The 18,807-nt window shown below is 49.3% G+C and overlaps 2 protein-coding genes across 3 annotated transcripts in view; one reads left to right on the top strand and one right to left on the bottom strand.

Annotated features, from left to right (window-relative positions):
* The window catches only part of LOC114787739 (uncharacterized), a 32,746-nt gene extending 15,579 nt beyond the window's left edge, over nt 1–17,167 (top strand). Inside the window, exons 28-64 of the mRNA XM_028975584.1 lie at nt 238–421; nt 542–753; nt 838–1,026; nt 1,330–1,472; nt 1,579–1,738; nt 1,822–1,905; nt 2,000–2,140; nt 2,220–2,330; nt 2,412–2,504; nt 2,600–2,811; nt 5,690–5,826; nt 5,911–6,129; nt 6,403–6,479; nt 6,582–6,659; nt 6,771–6,877; nt 8,328–8,406; nt 8,501–8,638; nt 8,716–8,863; nt 8,938–9,059; nt 9,609–9,767; nt 9,837–9,950; nt 10,020–10,145; nt 10,227–10,385; nt 10,480–10,641; nt 11,165–11,327; nt 11,603–11,790; nt 11,870–11,962; nt 12,037–12,241; nt 12,825–13,012; nt 13,946–14,043; nt 14,131–14,312; nt 14,407–14,597; nt 14,673–14,835; nt 14,991–15,100; nt 16,546–16,680; nt 16,755–16,902; nt 17,035–17,167. Of these exons, the coding sequence (XP_028831417.1) occupies nt 238–421; nt 542–753; nt 838–1,026; nt 1,330–1,472; nt 1,579–1,738; nt 1,822–1,905; nt 2,000–2,140; nt 2,220–2,330; nt 2,412–2,504; nt 2,600–2,811; nt 5,690–5,826; nt 5,911–6,129; nt 6,403–6,479; nt 6,582–6,659; nt 6,771–6,877; nt 8,328–8,406; nt 8,501–8,638; nt 8,716–8,863; nt 8,938–9,059; nt 9,609–9,767; nt 9,837–9,950; nt 10,020–10,145; nt 10,227–10,385; nt 10,480–10,641; nt 11,165–11,327; nt 11,603–11,790; nt 11,870–11,962; nt 12,037–12,241; nt 12,825–13,012; nt 13,946–14,043; nt 14,131–14,312; nt 14,407–14,597; nt 14,673–14,835; nt 14,991–15,100; nt 16,546–16,680; nt 16,755–16,902; nt 17,035–17,039 (5,223 nt within the window). The 3' untranslated portion in view covers nt 17,040–17,167. The remainder of the gene's footprint in view (nt 1–237; nt 422–541; nt 754–837; nt 1,027–1,329; nt 1,473–1,578; nt 1,739–1,821; nt 1,906–1,999; nt 2,141–2,219; nt 2,331–2,411; nt 2,505–2,599; nt 2,812–5,689; nt 5,827–5,910; nt 6,130–6,402; nt 6,480–6,581; nt 6,660–6,770; nt 6,878–8,327; nt 8,407–8,500; nt 8,639–8,715; nt 8,864–8,937; nt 9,060–9,608; nt 9,768–9,836; nt 9,951–10,019; nt 10,146–10,226; nt 10,386–10,479; nt 10,642–11,164; nt 11,328–11,602; nt 11,791–11,869; nt 11,963–12,036; nt 12,242–12,824; nt 13,013–13,945; nt 14,044–14,130; nt 14,313–14,406; nt 14,598–14,672; nt 14,836–14,990; nt 15,101–16,545; nt 16,681–16,754; nt 16,903–17,034) is intronic.
* Nucleotides 17,168–17,402: 235 nt separating this feature from the next.
* On the bottom strand, nt 17,403–18,807 carry asip2b (agouti signaling protein, nonagouti homolog (mouse) 2b). Of its 2 annotated transcripts, none has more exons than XM_028976344.1 (3): nt 18,633–18,807; nt 17,988–18,067; nt 17,403–17,909 (listed from the first exon to the last, which is right to left on the bottom strand). In XM_028976344.1, the coding sequence occupies exons 1-3, from the start codon at nt 18,706–18,708 to the stop codon at nt 17,748–17,750; spliced, it is 318 nt and encodes a 105-aa protein (XP_028832177.1). In that variant the 5' UTR covers nt 18,709–18,807; the 3' UTR covers nt 17,403–17,747. The 2 variants fall into 2 exon arrangements, with proteins under 2 accessions (XP_028832177.1, XP_028832178.1); XM_028976345.1 differs by having other exon boundaries at nt 17,988–18,064; nt 18,633–18,788.

Here is an 18,807-nt window from a genome sequence, read left to right as displayed (position 1 = left end):
CATATTCTTTTTTCACCCTTGGAAAAAAGACAAATATGATCCAAGACAATAATACATTAATGAACTATGGAAGAAGATAAAATAAATAATAATAACAACCAATAATTCAAAACCAAGAATGAAAAAAAAGAACAAATAAATAAACAAAACCCCAATATGGTCTTGGAGAAAAGGGCAGATCCATATTCTGCAACGTGGCATGAAGCTATAGAACACGTTCTTTCTTTCCTGCTGCAGTTTGGCCTACAAGTGCTGGAGCAGGCAATGAACTACAGGATGCAGCTGCTGCACACGCGTCTGCAGGGAAAACGGGTGGAGAGCAGCACCCACCTCAAACTCAACTACAACCAGCTCCTGCCATTGGTGGTGGGGCTCCACCTGAGAGAGCCGGGCTCCAGAACCTCGCAGAGGAAATGGGAAGGTAGCAGTAGGCCCCACTTTTTAACAGCATTTCATTCATTCAACAAAGTGTGTTATCATGACCTGTTGTCTTCTGTGAGAACATTTAATCATGAGTGCGGAATGTCCTGCCCTCTGTCAGGGACATTTAACATGGACAGTCCCTGGCTCTACGTATATTTGGCTCAGAAGATGACCCAGTCTCAGCGTGGCGGTGTGGAGATCACCTCTGAATTGACCACGCAGAAGCTGGTGAACATTCACAGCCTGGTGCTGCAGGGCACCCTCGGGACGGCGGGCAGGGAGAAGGAGGCCAGGCTGCAGATCTTCACCCCTACCGTCACCTACCTGAAGGTTCGGGTCACCTCTCTTCTCCCTGTTCAGTGGGGGGCCGGAAGCAGCCGTGCTTGAGGTCGCTGCTCTTCACCTCTGTGGCAGGTCGAGGGTCAGGGCTCGGCGGGCAAACGCGGACTGAGGGCCTCTGGGTCCTTCAGCACGGCATGGACTCCAGTCCTGCAGGGGGCGCTCTCTCTGGAAAATGGAAAGCAGCTGAAGACACTGGAGCTCGTGGGCAGCCTCAACAAACACAACATCAATCTGTCCACCAGTGTCAGCATGCAGGACAAGGTGAAGCCACCTGGGGACAAATTCCCTCAGTTTATCCACAATATCACTTCAGTGTTTACTTTATATTTATGACACAAAACTGCCAAGATGAATCTAAAAAATATCCCAAAATTCCAGCCAGTCTGGAACACTGTGCAGGAGGAGCCGTCATTCTTCACTGTGTCTGTCACTTATTTCCATTAGGCATTGTGTCCTTGGTGACATAAATATTTGCACATAGTTAGGATTACTAGTTGATTGATTGGTTGATTTCCTGGTGATGGTCAAACCCGGTAAGTATCTGATGGAAGCGGCTCGTTTTAGAAACTGAAGAAGAGGTTGGTGTCGGTGAACTTGGTGGTGTCAGAGCTCAGGGGTTCAAGTGTCCAGGTGAAGATAGAAGGAGGAGTGGAGGAGCTGAAGAAGGACAGGAAGATGTATCAGAAACGAGTGACGCTCCATCTCAGGTCTGCTCACAGCCAAAACACCGCAGTTATGATGAATGTGATGATGATGATGATGATTGTTAAACACACTGGTTAACGGGTTGGTGATGATTGTGCTCTTCTCCAGGCACCCATTTCAGTTCCTTCCCCCGACCCTTCTACTCCAGGCGACCTTCACCAGCAACCTCAAGCAGCAGACCTACAACCTGCATTCCAGACTTGTACTGCCAGCCAGCAGAGAAGCCACCCACACCCTGACTGTGGGTTATGAGCCGCACAGCCCATTTGTGAGTTCTCATAACCCTCCATGTCTCTCCATCACAATGGTCATTTTGTTCTGGTGACCTGATGTCTTGATGTTTTATTCTAGGTTTGTTCATTTCTGGTCCATCCTTTCAGTGGCAACATGGTTCCCCAGCACTCTAAGATCTGTGTTTCGTTTGGGCACGGCCAGGTCAGATTGGGTCTCACCTTCCTCATTAAAACACCATTAGGACTCATGCTGTGATGTTTCCTGATGGTTTTTCTCTGATCCTTTGATCCCACAGAACCACAGGGAGCTGCAGGGGACGTTTCAGGTTAATAAGACAGACAGGATGACTGTCCATGGGAAGGTCCAGTTCAGTGAGCCAGACTCTGGCCAGACTAGCATATGTGTCACAGCCAACATCACTCAGGAGGCTCAGGAGGTGACTGATGCACTCAGGCTGAAGAGTTTCTCATGTATTATGAGGTGTTCTGAGAATGACACTCTGACCTCTGCTCCAGCTGCAGATGTCCACATCAGCCAGTCTAGAGGGCATTGTGTCCTGGAGGCCATTTCCAGCATTTAACTGCCAGCTTGAAGGCAGGGCCACAGTGAACCAGCAGCAGTGCCAGGTGAGAGCCCAGTTCAGGCCCATTGCAGTGCCAGCATAGTCCCGGTACCTCCTCAGTCTCGGCACATCTCTCCCTCTCTAGCTGCTGGTGCGTCTGAACCGGACGTTGAGTGGCGTTGGCCTTTTTTCGGCTCTCAGCCAGCCTTTCAGCTCTCCATTACCCAGAAGCCTCCAGGTGGGACCTCGCTTCATGCTATTAGTAATCAGGAAGTGTTCCAGACACTTCATCCATCATTAAAAGCTGTAAAATGTGTGATATGTGTCCCGCAGGTGGACGCTGCTGCAGATCTGTCTCCTGTCAGTGGGTCTCTGAGCATGAGGGCTGATGGGATGGAGAGGGTGTGGCTGAATGTCCGCCTGGCTCACAGTCACCAGGCCAGAAGTCGTGTTCTGGACGCCAGTGTGGCTGTCCACCAGAGCCTGGTGCCAAGCGTGACCAGAGAACTGCGGCTGGAGATGGCAGCTAACATCTCAACAGAGAGGTGCGTAAACACTCGGGGGACATCAGGACGCCATCTGCACATACGCAATCCCAGCATCTCCAGCTGTCCTCACTATATACTGTAGCACACACGCTGTCAGTTTTATTGGGTTCACACAACCTCAGAACCAGGTGGTAGTAGCCTTGTGTGTGACAGAAGACCTGGGTTCAAACCCCACTTTCTACCATTGTGTCCTTGAGCAAGACACTTAAACCTGAGTGTCTCCGGGGGAAAACTGTCCCTGTAACTACCAGAGGAGGAAAGTAACGACTCGCGTTACTGTAATTGAGTAGATTTTGTGATTAATTTGCTATTTTTAAAGTTGCTTTTTTTTACCATTTTTACCAAGTATTTTACTTCACTACATTGGAAAATCCCCCCATTACTGAGTAAAAATTGAAATGGTGAAGAAAAAAAAATCCGCCTGAACTGAATGAAAACCATGAAACAAGGCATCAACTCTGGAACCTAGAGCCGGTCAATTACCAGCCAATCAAAAAAGTAAAGGCCTAGACAACAGCCAATCAGAAAACAGCATTGTATTCACATTTGCATTCACGGCATTTATCAGACACCCTTATCCAGAGCGACTTACAATCAGTCGTTACAGGGACAGTCCCCCCCTGGAGACACTCAGGGTTAAGTGTCTTGCTCAGGGACACAATGGTAGTAAGTGGGATTTGAACCTGGGTCTTCTGGTTCATAGGCGAGTGTGTTACCCGCTAGGCTACCACCACTCGACACTTTGCGTTATTCTGCTACTTTGTAATGAAATATCCGAAAAATGTTGCTGAGCCAAACAATAATGCTCTAATGCTAGAGAATGTTGTACAGATATTTAGCATCAGTTTCTCACCGCTGAGTGTCTGCAGCCAGAAGCCTGCAGCATGAAAGCATGTAGTAGTTTGTAGACCATCCGATACAGTGCATCTGGAAAGTATTCACAGTGCATCAGTTTTTCTGCATTTTGTTATATTACAGCCTTATTCCAAAAGGGATCAAATGCATTTTATCCCCTCAGAATTCTATACACAACACCTAATAATGACAACATCAAAAAAGTTTACTTTTGGCAGATTTATTAAAAATAAAAAAACTGAGAAACCACATGTGCATAAGTATTCACAGCCTTCTCAGTACTTTGTCGATGCACCTTTGACAGCAATTACACCCTCAAGTCTTTTTAAATATAGTGCCACAACCTTGTCACACCGATCCTTGGCCAGTTTGGCCCATTCCTCTTTGCAGCACCTCTCAAGGATGGGAAACCCAGTTTGAGTTGAAGAGCGCTCATGCAGGATTTCTCTGTACATGAATCTTTCCTTCTATTTTGGCTAGTCTCCCAGTTCCCGCAGCTGAAAAACATCCCCACAGCATGATGCTACCACCACCATACTTCACCGTAGGGATGGTGTTGGCCTGGTGATGAGCAGTGCCTGGTTTCCTCCAAACGTGACACCTGGCATTCATACCAAGGACCAGAGAGTTTTGTTTCTTATTGTCTGAAAGTACATCAGGTGGCTCCAGGTGGGCTGCCATGTGCCTTTTACTGAGGCGTGGATTCCGTCTGGCCACTGTGCCATACAGGCCTAATTGGTGGATTTCTGCAGACATGGTTGTCCTTTTAGAAGTTTCTCCTCTGTCCACTCTGGAGCTCTGAGAGAGTGACCATTGGTCAGAAATTTGTCTGTAACCTTCCCCAGATTTGTGCCTGGAGACATTCCTGTCTCGGAGGCCTACAGACAATTCCCTTTACTTCTAGCTTGGTTTGTGCTCTGACGTGAACTGTCAACCATGGGACCTTATGTAGACAGGTGTGTGTCCGTCCAAATCATGTAAAATCTAATTTTTTTCCACAGGCAGACTCCAGTTAAGATGCAGAAACATCTCAAGGATGATCACTTTGTCATTATGGAAATTATGAGGAAAACATAATTTAATCAATTTTGGAATACTGTTGCAACATAATAAAATGTAGAAAAAGCGATGAGCTGTGAATAACTTCTGGATGCGCCATGTGCTTTTTGCCTGTGTATTCCATACATTACATTGCTCAAACCAAACAAGAGAATTACAGTCTAATACTGTACTATTCTGTGGGGCAGGGCACTTTATTTCATTTCTGAAATCAGCAGTACAATAAAACTCTTTTTTTATTGTAATGTTTGAGTTGGACCATACAACTCAGAATTTGGAACTTTTGTGGCCAACTGTGCTTAAAAATGTTTTATGAGCTGGTCTGAACATAGTTTGAAAATTTATATCACCTAAAAGTCGAATGAAAAGGTCTAGTGCTGTATTGAATTTATGATATGTCCTTTTATACATCATGTAATTGAAAGTAATGAAGTAACTTTTACCCAAAGTCAATTTTACTCAAGTAGATTTTTAGATGGGCAGTTTTACTTGAGTAGTATTTAAGCAAAGTAAAGACTTTTACTTAATAACATTTTCAGTACTCTTTCCACCTCTGGTAACTCCTGATTGTCAGGCACTCTGGATAAGGGCGTCTGATAATGGGTGGGAGTGGCCTAGTGGGATATACACTCGCCTGTGAACCAGAAGACCTAGGTTCGAATCCCGCTTACTACCATCATGTCCCGGAGCAAGACACTTAACCCAGGGGGTTGTCTCCAGGGGGGGACTGTCCCTGTAACTTCTGGATAAGGGCGTCTGGTAAATGCTGTAAAAATGCTGTGTTTAGTAAGATGTTCGATCGTCATTTACAAAAAAACAGCACAAACTGAAAGGAAAAAAACAAACACGACTTGTCGACTTGTCTCGGGGGTGAAGACCTGTGCACCTCTGACATCGACGCCCAAGCCCACACATCACAGACCCACACACACAAACATGCTAACTTGATCCTGTCTCTCAGGCAACATTTCCAGACCCACTGGCTGTGTGCTCTGGAGCACCTCTCAGGCTCCGGGTCTCTCCATCAGGACCCCCTTCTTGATCAGAAGCTGCTGGTGGAAGGACAAGCTCGGTCCAGGTCAGGAGGACCTAGCCAAGGTGGAGATTCTGATTTCCTGGAGGCAAGTGTGTGGAGCTAAATATGCTGCAGATGCAGTTGCTGGACAGACGTGTATGTTTCAGGGCAACTGAAGCTCTCAGTGAACGGAGATCTACACAGCCTCGAGTTCAGCCACCAGGGGGTCCGAGATGACACTCAGGAACTGGAGAGCCACGACTGGCTGTGCGTGCGTTCCGCGGACAAGTTCCTGTGTGTGAACGTCAGCAGCAGCTCCAGGTGGAGAGGAGGTGGCAGCATCTGTGGCAACATCTCACACACCTTCCCCTGGATGCAGGAAGCAGGTACACCACTCCCTACATCCTCATCCTTCTCCATTTGCACCAACACTCCCTCCTATATGCCACATGTCTTTATCCTTACGCTGAAGACATCTCCTGCTCTCCTTAACACCCATCATCTAAACCAAGAGCACTTTTTACTTACTTAATCTAGGATCAGTATTTATGTCCTATAAACTCCAGGAGCCACTTCAGCAAGAACCATCTGAGCTGGGTTGGAGATTTGTCCCCTCCTCTGGACAATGTTTGAATGGCTGTTTGTTTGGTTGTGCGCAGGTCTCCCATTGGCCAGCGGAGCAGGACTGAGTTGGGCCTTGGACCTCAGGGCTGTGAATGTCTCTAAGGACTTCCAGGTGAGATCAGCCTCAGATCAGGCCGCTTGGCCCCGGTGCAACGCAGGTCACGTGACCCTTGAACTCACACACACACACAGCGGCTGCGTTGTGTTTTTACAGGTGAGCTGTTCAGGGGGGGGCAGGACTGGACACCTGCAGGGCCGTTGCTCCGGAAACAGCACCGGTCAGACTATGGAGGTGTGGGATCTCAGTTCACAGGCCGTCACAGACCTGACACTGAAATAATATATCTACACCAAAACTGTGTGAACTGTGTGTGTGTGTGTGTGTGTGTGCCCACATGTTTAGTTAGAAGTCTGGACCATTTTGACCAACACATCTGAGTGTCTGCAGCCTGAGATCAGCTCGTCACCATCACTGGTCTTTACTCTCCAGGGCCAAGACCAGACCACCAGGTACACACACCTGTTACCTGTACTAACGCACTACACACACCCCTACACAAACCTGTTACCTGTTCTAATGCACTACACACACCTACACAAAACTGTTACCTGTACTAACGCACTACACACACCCCTACACAAACCTGTTACCTGTACTAACACACTACACACACCCCTACACACACCTGTTACCTGTTCTAATGCACTACACACACCTACACAAAACTGTTACCTGTACTAACGCACTACACACACCCCTACACAAACCTGTTACCTGTTCTAATGCACTACACACACCTACACAAAACTGTTACCTGTACTAACGCACTACACACACCCCTACACAAACCTGTTACCTGTACTAACACACTACACACACCCCTACACACACCTGTTACCTGTTCTAATGCACTACACACACCTACACAAAACTGTTACCTGTACTAACGCACTACACACACCCCTACACAAACCTGTTACCTGTACTAACACACTACACACACCCCTACACACACCTGTTACCTGTTCTAATGCACTACACACACCTACACAAAACTGTTACCTGTACTAATGCACTACACACACCCCTACATACACCTGTTACCTGTACTAACGCACTACACACACCCCTACACAAACCTGTTACCTGTTCTAATGCACTACACACACCTACACAAAACTGTTACCTGTACTAACGCACTACACACACCCCTACACAAACCTGTTACCTGTACTAACACACTACACACACCCCTACACACACCTGTTACCTGTTCTAATGCACTACACACACCTACACAAAACTGTTACCTGTACTAACGCACTACACACACCTACACAAACCTGTTACCTGTACTAACACACTACACACACCCCTACACAAACCTGTTACCTGTACTAACACACTACATACACCCCTACACACACCTGTTACCTGTTCTAATGCACTACACACACCTACACAAACCTGTTACCTGTACTAACACACTAAACACACCCCTACACAAACCTGTTACCTGTACTAATGCATTACACACACCCCTACACAAACCTGTTATCTGTACTAACGCACTACACACACACCTACACACATCTGTTTTCTGTACTAACACACTAAACACACCCCTACACAAACCTGTTACCTGTACTAATGCATTACACACACCCCTACACAAACCTGTTATCTGTACTAACCCACAACACACACACCTACACACATCTGTTTTCTGTACTAACACACTAAACACACCCCTACACAAACCTGTTACCTGTACTAATGCATTACACACACCCCTACACAAACCTGTTATCTGTACTAACCCACAACACACACACCTACACACATCTGTTTTCTGTACTAACACACTCCACACACTTGTTACAGGCCTGTAGGAAGATAAATTCAAATGATTTGTCACGTACACAAGATGTGAGATTCACAATCCTTTTCATGTTACAGTAAGGAACTCATGATGACACTTTTTAACAACAATTCATGGCTCAGTTTCCTGCCCTCTGCCCTGCACTTTCGATGTCAGGTACTTGTGTTTGTGTGTTTGTGTTTGTGTGTGTGTGCGTGGACCATATTTCACGTCAGAATTGCATGTATTAACCCTCCACATTGTTGTCCAGTTGACCCATGAGGGGTCATCAGGGGGAGTGTGGGTGGTGCTCGAGGCCGATGGGGCGGAGCTGAGTGCTCGATCAGATGTCGCTATCTCACACTCCGTATTCACACACACTCTTGAGTTCAACAACACCTTCACACAGGTGAGCAGAGTCAGAAGGTTCAGTGTGAAGTGTATGCTGGCCTCTGATTGGCTGTTTCCTTTCCTGCTCTGTCCCAGCTGAATTTGATGCCCAGGTCCGCTACACTCCATACCCACGCTGAGAACACAGACCACACACAGCAGGTCCAGCACAGGGCCTGGTGGAGAGGTCATGACCTCCTTCCGGCAGCGCCCCCTACTGACTGCCCAGGGCATCAGCATTCAGGTAGGACACAGACCAGAGACCAGAGCTTTTATCTTCAAGCTGCAGTGAACTGAACAGTTCGTGCTTCTGTCCAGTTTCAGCTCTGCACAGCCCCCGGCAGCAGGGCTGGGATGTGACTCTGGATCTGGAGAGCGCCTCATACAGGCGCCGTGGGGAATTACATCTCCACTGGGCTGTGCTCGGAACATCAAAACTGGTGGGCGGAGCTCTACTTACTGCGTTACGGAATTTAATTACAAAATATACGTTTAAATCTGTTGTAATTACTGGAGGAAAATGTTTCATCAAGATAGAGTTACTTATTGAAATATTCAATAAGTACATATACATATTTCATTTATCACTTTATAATCTTACAAAGCTGACCTTGTGGTGGCTGGTATTACATTATATACGTTTTTATTAAACTGACCAATTACAATGACGTTAATTTACGTAAACACTGCCAGGTTCAATCTTAAAATGGTTAACAGTTAAGAACAGTTAAGGGGCAGTGGGGGCCTGGAGGGGCAGTTGTGGCCTAGCGGTTAAGGAAGCGGCCCCGTAATCAGAAGGTTGCCGGTTCGAATCCCGATCCGCCAAGGACTTCACTTCACTTTATTCATTCATAATTTACTAATCAAAAAGTAATCATATGTAATTAGTTACATTGCTTTCATACAGGAATTGAAATACTTACAGTACTATTACATTTTAAATAAGTAAATGGTAGATCGTGGTGTGTGTGTTTGTGTGTGTTTCTCAGGTGAGAGCTCTCGGTTCCTGGAGCGGAGAAGCAGGACGCTCGGAGAGCAGAGTGGAGCTCCAGCATCCCTTCAGCTGCAAACTGCCCCGATTTTCCTTACACACCATCACACACACTCCCACGCCCGGCCCCACAGACAGGCAGACGAACAGCCGTCAGGTAGCGACACACACACACACACACACTCTCGCTGGAGAGCAGCCCTGATCCTGAGCTCGGTCCCTCCAGGTCCACCTGTTTTGGGACAGCGGGAGGCCGGTGAATGTTTCCGTCAGCCTGACCTCGCAGTCGCAGGCGGCGTCCAGCAGGGGTCAGGCTTGTGTGGTCTTCACTCGTGGACAGGTGCGCTGGACCCAGCTCTGCTGCCTACAGCTTGTAACGCCCGCAGCTCACACCGCCTTCTCTTCTCAGGTGGAACGTGAGCTGCCACGGGTGGAGGGCTGCGTGTCTGTGGCGCGAGAGGGAAACTCCACCTACTCTCAGGCCGCTGAAGTCCAGTGGGCCGACAAGAAGGTCACACAGAGCATGAACTACCAGGTCAGATAACACGCGGCCCTGGAGGTCAGTCGTCACCATGTAGAAGCCTGGTAACCGCGGTAACGCGCCCTGTGTCCACAGAGGGGCCCGAAGGACACACACTATCTCCAGGTGGCGGCCGAGGCTGAGAACGTGTCGCCCTCGCCGTGCCCGTCTCACTCGCTGCTGGCCCACGTTCGCACCAACTGCAGAGACGTCATGGAGCACCAGCTGCAGCTGGACCTGTGTCCTCCGCACCCTGTACTTCATATGCTAACGTCACTAACGTCACTAACGTCACTAACGTCACTAACGTCACTTTCTCCAGACTAACTAGTAGACGTCCTCTCTACAGGCGCTCAGCTGGTCAGGCTACCACAGACTGAACCGAGGGAAGGAGCTGTTCTACAGCCAGACGGGCCTGATGGCGCCTGGACACGCCCACCATGCCCAACTCAGCCTGTCAATCAGCAACAGCTCCACGTCACAACGCACAAACTACACCATACTGACCGAGGCAGGTTTAATACACACACACACACCAACTACACCACACTGACCGAGGCAGGTTTAATACACACACACACGCACACAATCTACACCACAATGAATGAGGCAGGTTTAATACACACACACATACACACAAACTACACCACACTGACCTAGGCAGGTTTAATACACACACACACACACACACACACACACACAAACTACACCACACTGACCGAGGCAGGTTTAATACACACACACACACACACACACACACACACACAAACTACACCACACTGACCGAGGCAGGTTTAATACACACACACACACACACACACACACACACACACACAAACTACACCACACTGACCGAGGCAGGTTTAATACACACACACACACACAAACTACACCACACTGACCGAGGCAGGTTTAATACACACACACACACACACACACACACACAAACTACACCACACTGACCGAGGCAGGTTTAATACACACACACACCCAGTCCCTGTATCTGCAATATTTGCGGTGTTTGGGTGTTGCAGTGGCAGGTGGGCAGCTGGGGCGCGGAGGTGGGTGTCAGCGCTGGGTCGTTCGGGCGAGGTCCTGGCGTTCTGCTGCAGGCCCGGCTGGAGCGCAGGGAGCGCGTCTGGCTGCTGGGGTCCCTGGAGAAACGCTGCCTGCGGACGGCCGCGGGTTACGAGGACGGTACGACTCGGCCCTGCTTTCACTCAACACGACAGAAACGTCCCGGACTGTTTCACTGTTTGTTATTCTGTCGTAACGCATTACTTACATGCGACGGTGCGCCGTAAACACACAGATGATGGAAGAAAGGATGCAGTGTGGCACTGGCCGATGAAGGAAAGGAGCAGAAACATTTAGAAAGACCTGAAAATTCTTTATTTTACCTTCCTTCTGTTCTGTAGAGTGCTTGTATGGTGACCGGTGTTAATTGTGTGTGTGTGTGTGTGTGTGTGCAGGACCTCTCTCCTCTGAAAACGTCACGCTGTCCGTGTGTCTGAGAGGAAGTCAGCTGCTGGGTGTCGAGGCCGTCCGACACGTCGACAGGGCTCAGTCTGACACTTTAGCTCTGGTCTCCATGAACGCGGCCAATCAGAGCCTGCTGTTGTGTGCGTGGGCGTGTCCCGACTGTCTGGGAGACCTGGAGGTAAGAAGATGAATCCAACTCACCTTCATCACCTTCATCACACAGGCTTCTTCTTTTAACCTTCTTTTAATCCCTTCAGATTCGCCTGGAGCAGCTGGGCTCCCACCTCAGGGTCAGGCTGCTGGAGCGAATGCAGAGGGTGGAGCGCCTCCTGCTGGAGGTCAGGAGGAAGGTGAGGAGCTCCACCTGAACCCGGAACACAAGTCAAATGTGCAACTATATTCCTGATGGTGCGCGTGTGTGCAGGCGGTGGGCAGTCCTGTCCTGCAGGAGCTGAGCGATGTGTCACTGCGACTAATGCAGAGGTCAGAGGTCATGCTGCTGCACAGGTCAGGACTGGTCTGGGCTGCGTGGAAGGCCGGCCCCCTACGCCACACCCTGACCAAGAGTTTACCTCACTTCCTGTCCCTGCTGCAGCAGACCAGTCAGCTGGTCCAACAGGAGCTCCGCAGTCAGTTTCTCTCTCTCACACACACACACACACACACACACTACACATTACACACACACAATACACACTACAAACTCCTCACACTGGTCTAACAGTAGCTCCACAGTCAGTTTCTCTCTCTCACACACACACACACACACACACACACACACCATGCACACTACACACTACACTCACACACGCACACACTCAAACACAAACACTATACACCCTGGTCCAACAGGAGCTCCGCAGTCAGTCTCTCTCTCTCTCTCACACACACACACACACACACACACACTACACACACACACACACACACACACACACACACACACTATACACCCTGGTCCAACAGGAGCTCCGTACTCAGTCTCTCTCAAACACACACACACACACACACTACATAAAACACACTATACACACACACTATACACACTAAACACTATACACACTGATCCAACAGGAACTCCAGTCTCATATACACACACACACACACACACACACACACACACTGGTCCAAGAGGATCTCGGCTGTTATTCTGTAGGTGTGTGTGAGGCGGTGTTTGGTGTGTTATTCTGTCGTTTCTCTCTGTAATCCCAGAGCCCCTTGTCACCCTCGCCGGGGCGTACCATGATGTCACCGGGCAGCGCTTGGAGGCCTTGTGGCATGAGGGCGTGGCCCTGTGGAGCAGGAGGCTGTCTGAGCTGCTGCCCGTGCTGGTGGAGGACCCGCGCCTGAGGGCGGCGTCACACGGGGCCCTGCAGACACTGGCGAGCGCGGTGGACACGGTGAGTGGCGTCCTGGTGTCCTGTGACCGACAGGAGGAGGCTGGAAAAGTCTGGTAGCCATCACTCTGCAGCGGGGAACGAGGGTGATTGACAGTTAGATCCCCGTCCTCTGGTCCCTGGTTGGATTCTGTCTCAAGCTGCATCCATTTAGCTCGTAGCTGTAATTAACACACAATGGGGGCGTGGCTTCCGCGCCCTCATACGACACACCCCTTGCGCTTTAGGGTAGAGACCTTTGCCCCCTCACTAAATTCTTACTTTTTCCATGTTAGTCAAATTTAAATGCTTCAGATCATCATGATCTTTTGGTCAGCATCACTTTGGCAGGTCTTGCTTGAGATCGGGTGTGGCAGTAATCAGGTCTGGGTGTGGAGAGAGAACATCAGGTGTGATGTTTTAACATGGGCTGGTTAATTTTCAATATTTTTTGATGATCTGAAAAGAGTAAGAAATCAAGAGAGGGGCCAAACACTTTCACACCTCTGTACTTTGGGATTAATTTTGATCGTTGAGATTTTTGGGCCTAAAACAGGACTATGTGTTGGATTTATGAAAGCATGAATAAGGGAGTCGTGGACGAGATATTACTTGTTGAGAGGTTGTTAACGTGGATCACCTCCTCCTGGCATCATCCGTGGAGAGAGGCCATCATTAGGACTTTTACATTTACATTATTTATCAGACGGCCTTATCCGGAGCGACTTACAATCAGGAGTTACAGGGACAGTCCCCCCCCCCTCAGAGTTAAGTGTCCTGCTCAGGGACACAATGGTAGTAAGTGGGGTTTGAACTTGGGTCTTCAGGTTCGTAGGCGAGTGTCTTACCCGCTAGGCCACTACCACCCATTTAGGGGGTGGTCAGGTGACACTCACTAGCTATTAAAATGACCCTCTGCTGTACTTCTGAACTATGTTTTACGTGTTTGTGCTACAGGCTTGTCAGCAGTCTGTTGTCTGGGCTGAGGGTCGGTTAGCTGCTGTCTTGCTGAAGGTCAGAAGGAAGATCGCTGCAGCGCTGCACCTGTCCGACAGGTAAAATACACTCACACACACACCTTTTACACGACATGCAGTTTTTACTGTGTGTGTGTGTGTGTGTGTGTGTGTGCGTTGTCCCAGCGGGTTGGAGGTGATCTTGCCACTGCCCCGGTGTCGGTGGGCGGGCTGCGAGTCTCAGGCAGGGCTGATGGAGGTGCTGCTGGAGGACCTGATCTTCACGCCGCTGCTGCAGCTTCACTCCATCAGCCCCACTGCCGAGGCCTACAGACTGAGGAGGAGACTGGTGGACAGTCCATTTAACCGTGAGTCTCACACACACACACACACACACACAGTGGTGTGTTCTGGGAACTGGGCGGTGCAGGTTGGGAATGGTCACCCCTCTCCTCCAAACAGACGAAGCGTTCGTGGTGGCTGACCAGTTTGTTGTGACGTTTGATGGTCACCTGCTAGAACTTTCTGCTTCCTGTGGTGTCGTCTTGGCATCTGATGGCCCCCAGGACTCCTTCAGCGTTCTGCTCATGCCACAGCGCACCCTGCTGGTGGAGATGAGTAACAGCAGCACTGCTATCCAGCTGGATGGAGAGGTGAAAGTTCTCTGAGCTCCCTTCAGATTAAAAAAACAGCCACTCACACACCTTCCTGTGTGTACGGTCCTGCAGGTGCAGGTGGACTGTCATGTGACACAGACACCCGTCACTCAACCCAGCGTCACTGTCCAGAGGGACCTGAACATCATCAAAGTGTCCAATGAAAGAGGTGTGGAGGTGTCGTGTGACCCTACCCACAGTGTGTGCAGGGTGACCCTGGAAGGGTGGCTTCATGGTGAGAAGAGTGCCCAGAAACATCACGGGACATATTTCAATGACAGCAACAAAACTGGGTTTTAGAGAAGATGGTGCTGAAGTATTACTCACCACGCTCTCCACACACTTGAGATGTTAGGATGTTGAATAAAGTGACACCTCTTTGTGCCATAGGCGTGTCCACTGGTCTCCTAGGAACCAATGACAATGAAGCAGGAAATGACTTCCCTCTTCCTGACGGGTCACAGGCCACCACCCTGGCAGAGTTCAGACGCAGCTGGCAGGTAACAGGATCGCCTCTGACTGTGAAATAGTTAAAAATCTTTTTTTAAAAGTGTTTCACTCGTTATGGGTCAGTTTTCTGTTTATGGATTTACATTTCCAACATTTACCAGACGGCCTTATCCAGAGCGCCTTACAATCAGTAGTTACAGGGACAGTCCCCCCCTGGAGACACTCAGGGTTAAGTGTCTTGCTCAGGGACACAATGATAGTAAGTGGGGTTTGAACCCGGGACTTTGTGATCTTCTGGTCTATAGACGAGTGTCTTACCCATCAGGCAACTACCACCCTGTCTGGATTAAACTTCTTTAAAGTTCTACATTTTAGTCTAAGACAAGGACTTTACTTTGATATGAGATTTCCAATGTGCCTGGCCTAACAATTTAGATTACATTTTACACACATTATTAAATCACGAATCTGCATACAGTACAGGCCAAAAGTCTGGACACCTTCCCATTCAACGTGTTTTCTTTATCTTCAGGACCATTTACGATGGTAGATTCTCACTGAAGGCATCAAAACTATGAATGAACACATGTGGAGTTCTGTACTTAATAAAAAAAAGGTGAAATAAGTGAAAACATGTTTTATATTCTAGTTTCTTTGCTCTGATTACTGCTTTACACACTCTTGGCATTCTCTCGATGAGCTTCAAGAGGTCGTCACCTGAAATGCTTCACCAACAGTCTTGAAGGAGTTCCCAGAGGTGTTTAGCACTTGTTGGACCAGCTCACCCCAAACCATCTGGATTGGGTTCAGGTCCGGTGACTGTGGAGGTCAGGTCTCCACTTTTTGTTAAGTCCATAACTCCACATGTGTTCATTCATAGTTTTGATGCCTTCAGTGAGAATCTACCAACGTAAATGGTCATGAAGATAAAGATAACACATCGAATGAGAAGGTGTCCAAACTTTTGGCCAGTACTGTATGTGTGTATTATTACACACATCTGCTGTGTCGTAAGAGTGGCGTAACCTGGTAAGATAAAACATCAAAATCATCTTGATGTCAACCATTTAAAAAAAGGTCCCATTTATACAGATATAACACATATTTGTTTTATTGGCTTAACTGACTTGAATATGTAGGGATGCTGGCGGGTAACACACTCGCCTATGAACCAGAAGACCCAGGTTCAAACCCCACTTACTACCATCGTGTCCCTGAGCAAGACACTTAACCCTGAGTGTCTCCAAGGGGGGGACTGTCCCTGTAATTACTGATTGTAAGTCGCTCTGGTTAAGGGCATCTGGTAAATGGTGTAAATGTAAATGTAATGTTCTGTTGTTCTAATATATATTATATAAGACTAGTATGAGATAATCTACAATCTGTAATATTCATATCAAATATTCACAAATTCATCTGGTTGGTGCTGTGAACTCATTAATAAGAACTCAGATGATTTATTAATGATTCTAAAATGTCTATAACCGATAATCAGGTAAATGTGCAGTGCCACAGTGACGACCTGGAGAAGGGAAGACCCTGCGTGACCTCTGACCCCTCCTCCTCCTCCGGAAGCTGCACCGCGCTCTTCTCCTCGCCGACCTCTGCCCTCAGCTCCTGCTTCAGAGTGGTACCTGCTGCTCCTCTGCCCCGACGCCGCGGCTCTGATGGAGATGTGGGTGTGATTGTTGGTATCTGCTGCAGGTGGAGGCGGCCCAGTTCCTGCGCGCGTGCGGCAGAGGCGCGTGTGGCGCGGCGGAGGCGCTCGGCGCTCGGGCGTGTCAGTTGGCGGCGGCCTACGCCCAGCTCTGCCACAGGAACGGGGTCCCCGTGGAGCTTCCTTCAGACTGCGGTGAGTTCTGCGGGTCCCTTCGAAATGTCTCCAGACGTCTAGACGTTCCACCTCCAGGTCCTGCCGCGAGGCCGTCAGAGACGTTCCGCCTGGCACGCCGCGTTAACCCCGCCTTTTCCTGTTTGTGTTCAGTCTGATGCTGGGAGGCGTGGCGTGTTGGCGGCGGAGGAACAGGATCTTTTTCCCAGGTTGGTCTTCAGCGCAGAACCTGTCCTGGCCAGCTGCTACAATAAAAGTCCGTCCGTCCTACTGTCTGTCTCCAGTGAAGTGTCCACATGTCCGGTCCCGAATATAATTCCAACTCATAAATATTCCGTGTGTTGTTCTGTTGCTCTGGGTCCAAGAAGGATGTCTGAGCGCCACATTTTGATCGTACGGAGATTTGGTGTTTCGAACAAACTGTACCCAATTAAGGCCTGACATATACACACACACACACACACACACACTGTCATCACTCGGCGGCGTCCCCCTTTCCACAAACTCACACGGACAACATCTGCAGTGCACATCAGGAAGGTTTATTACCAAGGACATTTTTCCAGAGTGAAAGTGGGTCTGTTTTCCCGCTCGGAACACAAAACACATGGAGGAAGCAGGAAATCCCACTCACACCCGGATCTGGAAGTAATTCTGCCTGAAACCAGGCGTTGCCGGTGGAACGGGCGGACAACGTTCCCCCAACGTTCCGGGTAACAGTTCCACACACACACACATAATCATGCTGTTGGTTCTGGGACAGCGTGTCCCGGCCTCACTGCGGAAGGAGAACGTCACCTCGAGTCAGAGCGTTGACAGAGAGCAGAGTGTGTGTGTGAGTGTGTGTGAGTGTGTGGTGTGTGTGTTCAGCTGTGTTTGGGACACCCGCGGCTCATCCCCAGGCAGTGGCACACGGTTTTGAAGAGGTGGCAGTGGCAGACGGCGCAGGGGTCACAGCAGGCGCTGCCGGGGACGCAGGGCTCGGTCAGGGCGGGGCAGCGGCGCAGGGGGGCGGGAACCTTGGGCTTCTGTGGGTCAGAGGTTAAACAGGCGCCGTGAGCCGCGCTGAAAGCAGGTTCTGAGAGAGAAGCGACTGCTCAGCTCACCAGCAGGGGGAGTTTCTGGTGGGAGAGGAGACGCGCCCGGGCGAAGAGCCGCCTTGGCTTGTCCTGGTGCCAGAAACCTGCTGGACAGGAGGGGTGAAGAATCACAGCCACGTTCCAGAAGAAGAACGTCCTCCACACTCTTACATTTAACAAGGTGGTAGTAGCCTAGTGGGTAACACACTCGCCTATGAACCAGAAGACCCAGCTTCAAACCCCACTTACTACCATCATGTCCCTGAGCAAGACACTTAACCCTGAGTGTCCCCAGGGGGGGGACTGTCCCCGTCACTACTGACTGTAGGCCACTATTTAGGGATGAAAACGGCTAGTAATGTTCCTTTCAAAATTATATACTAACCATAAAGAAGCATAAAGTGTGTTGCATTAAATAAATTGAGTTGCAGGTTATTAAAATCAAACTGCACACACGCGCACGGACATTTGTGTTTCAATAGAGAACAAAAACTCGACTTCACGCATTTATGCATTGCTATTCTGCAGAGTTTTTATTTTACGACGTTTCTAAGAACCCGGTTGGTTTCAGATGTTCCCGACCGGAAAATGTCAGTATTTTGTGGTCAGCAGCAACCATCCCGACCGGCGCTCGACGGATATTCGCGCTAGAATGAAAGTATTTGTTGTTACCGGGTTGCTGCGGCTGGATCTCCGCGGCACCAGACGCCGCCAGCGCGAACACGCACAGCAGGAAGTGGAGCTCCATCCTGCCGACTGAGGGTCCGAATCTTCACCCTCCGCGGGTTTAATACAGGAGCCGTGACCACGCCCACCAGCACCCGGACAACAAGGCGGAGAGGCGGAG

This window comes from Denticeps clupeoides, chromosome 4 (genome assembly GCF_900700375.1).
Source record: "Denticeps clupeoides chromosome 4, fDenClu1.1, whole genome shotgun sequence".
NCBI lineage: Eukaryota > Metazoa > Chordata > Actinopteri > Clupeiformes > Denticipitidae > Denticeps > Denticeps clupeoides.
Note: the sequence above shows the minus strand (reverse complement) of the source record. Positions and strands in the feature narration are given on the sequence as shown.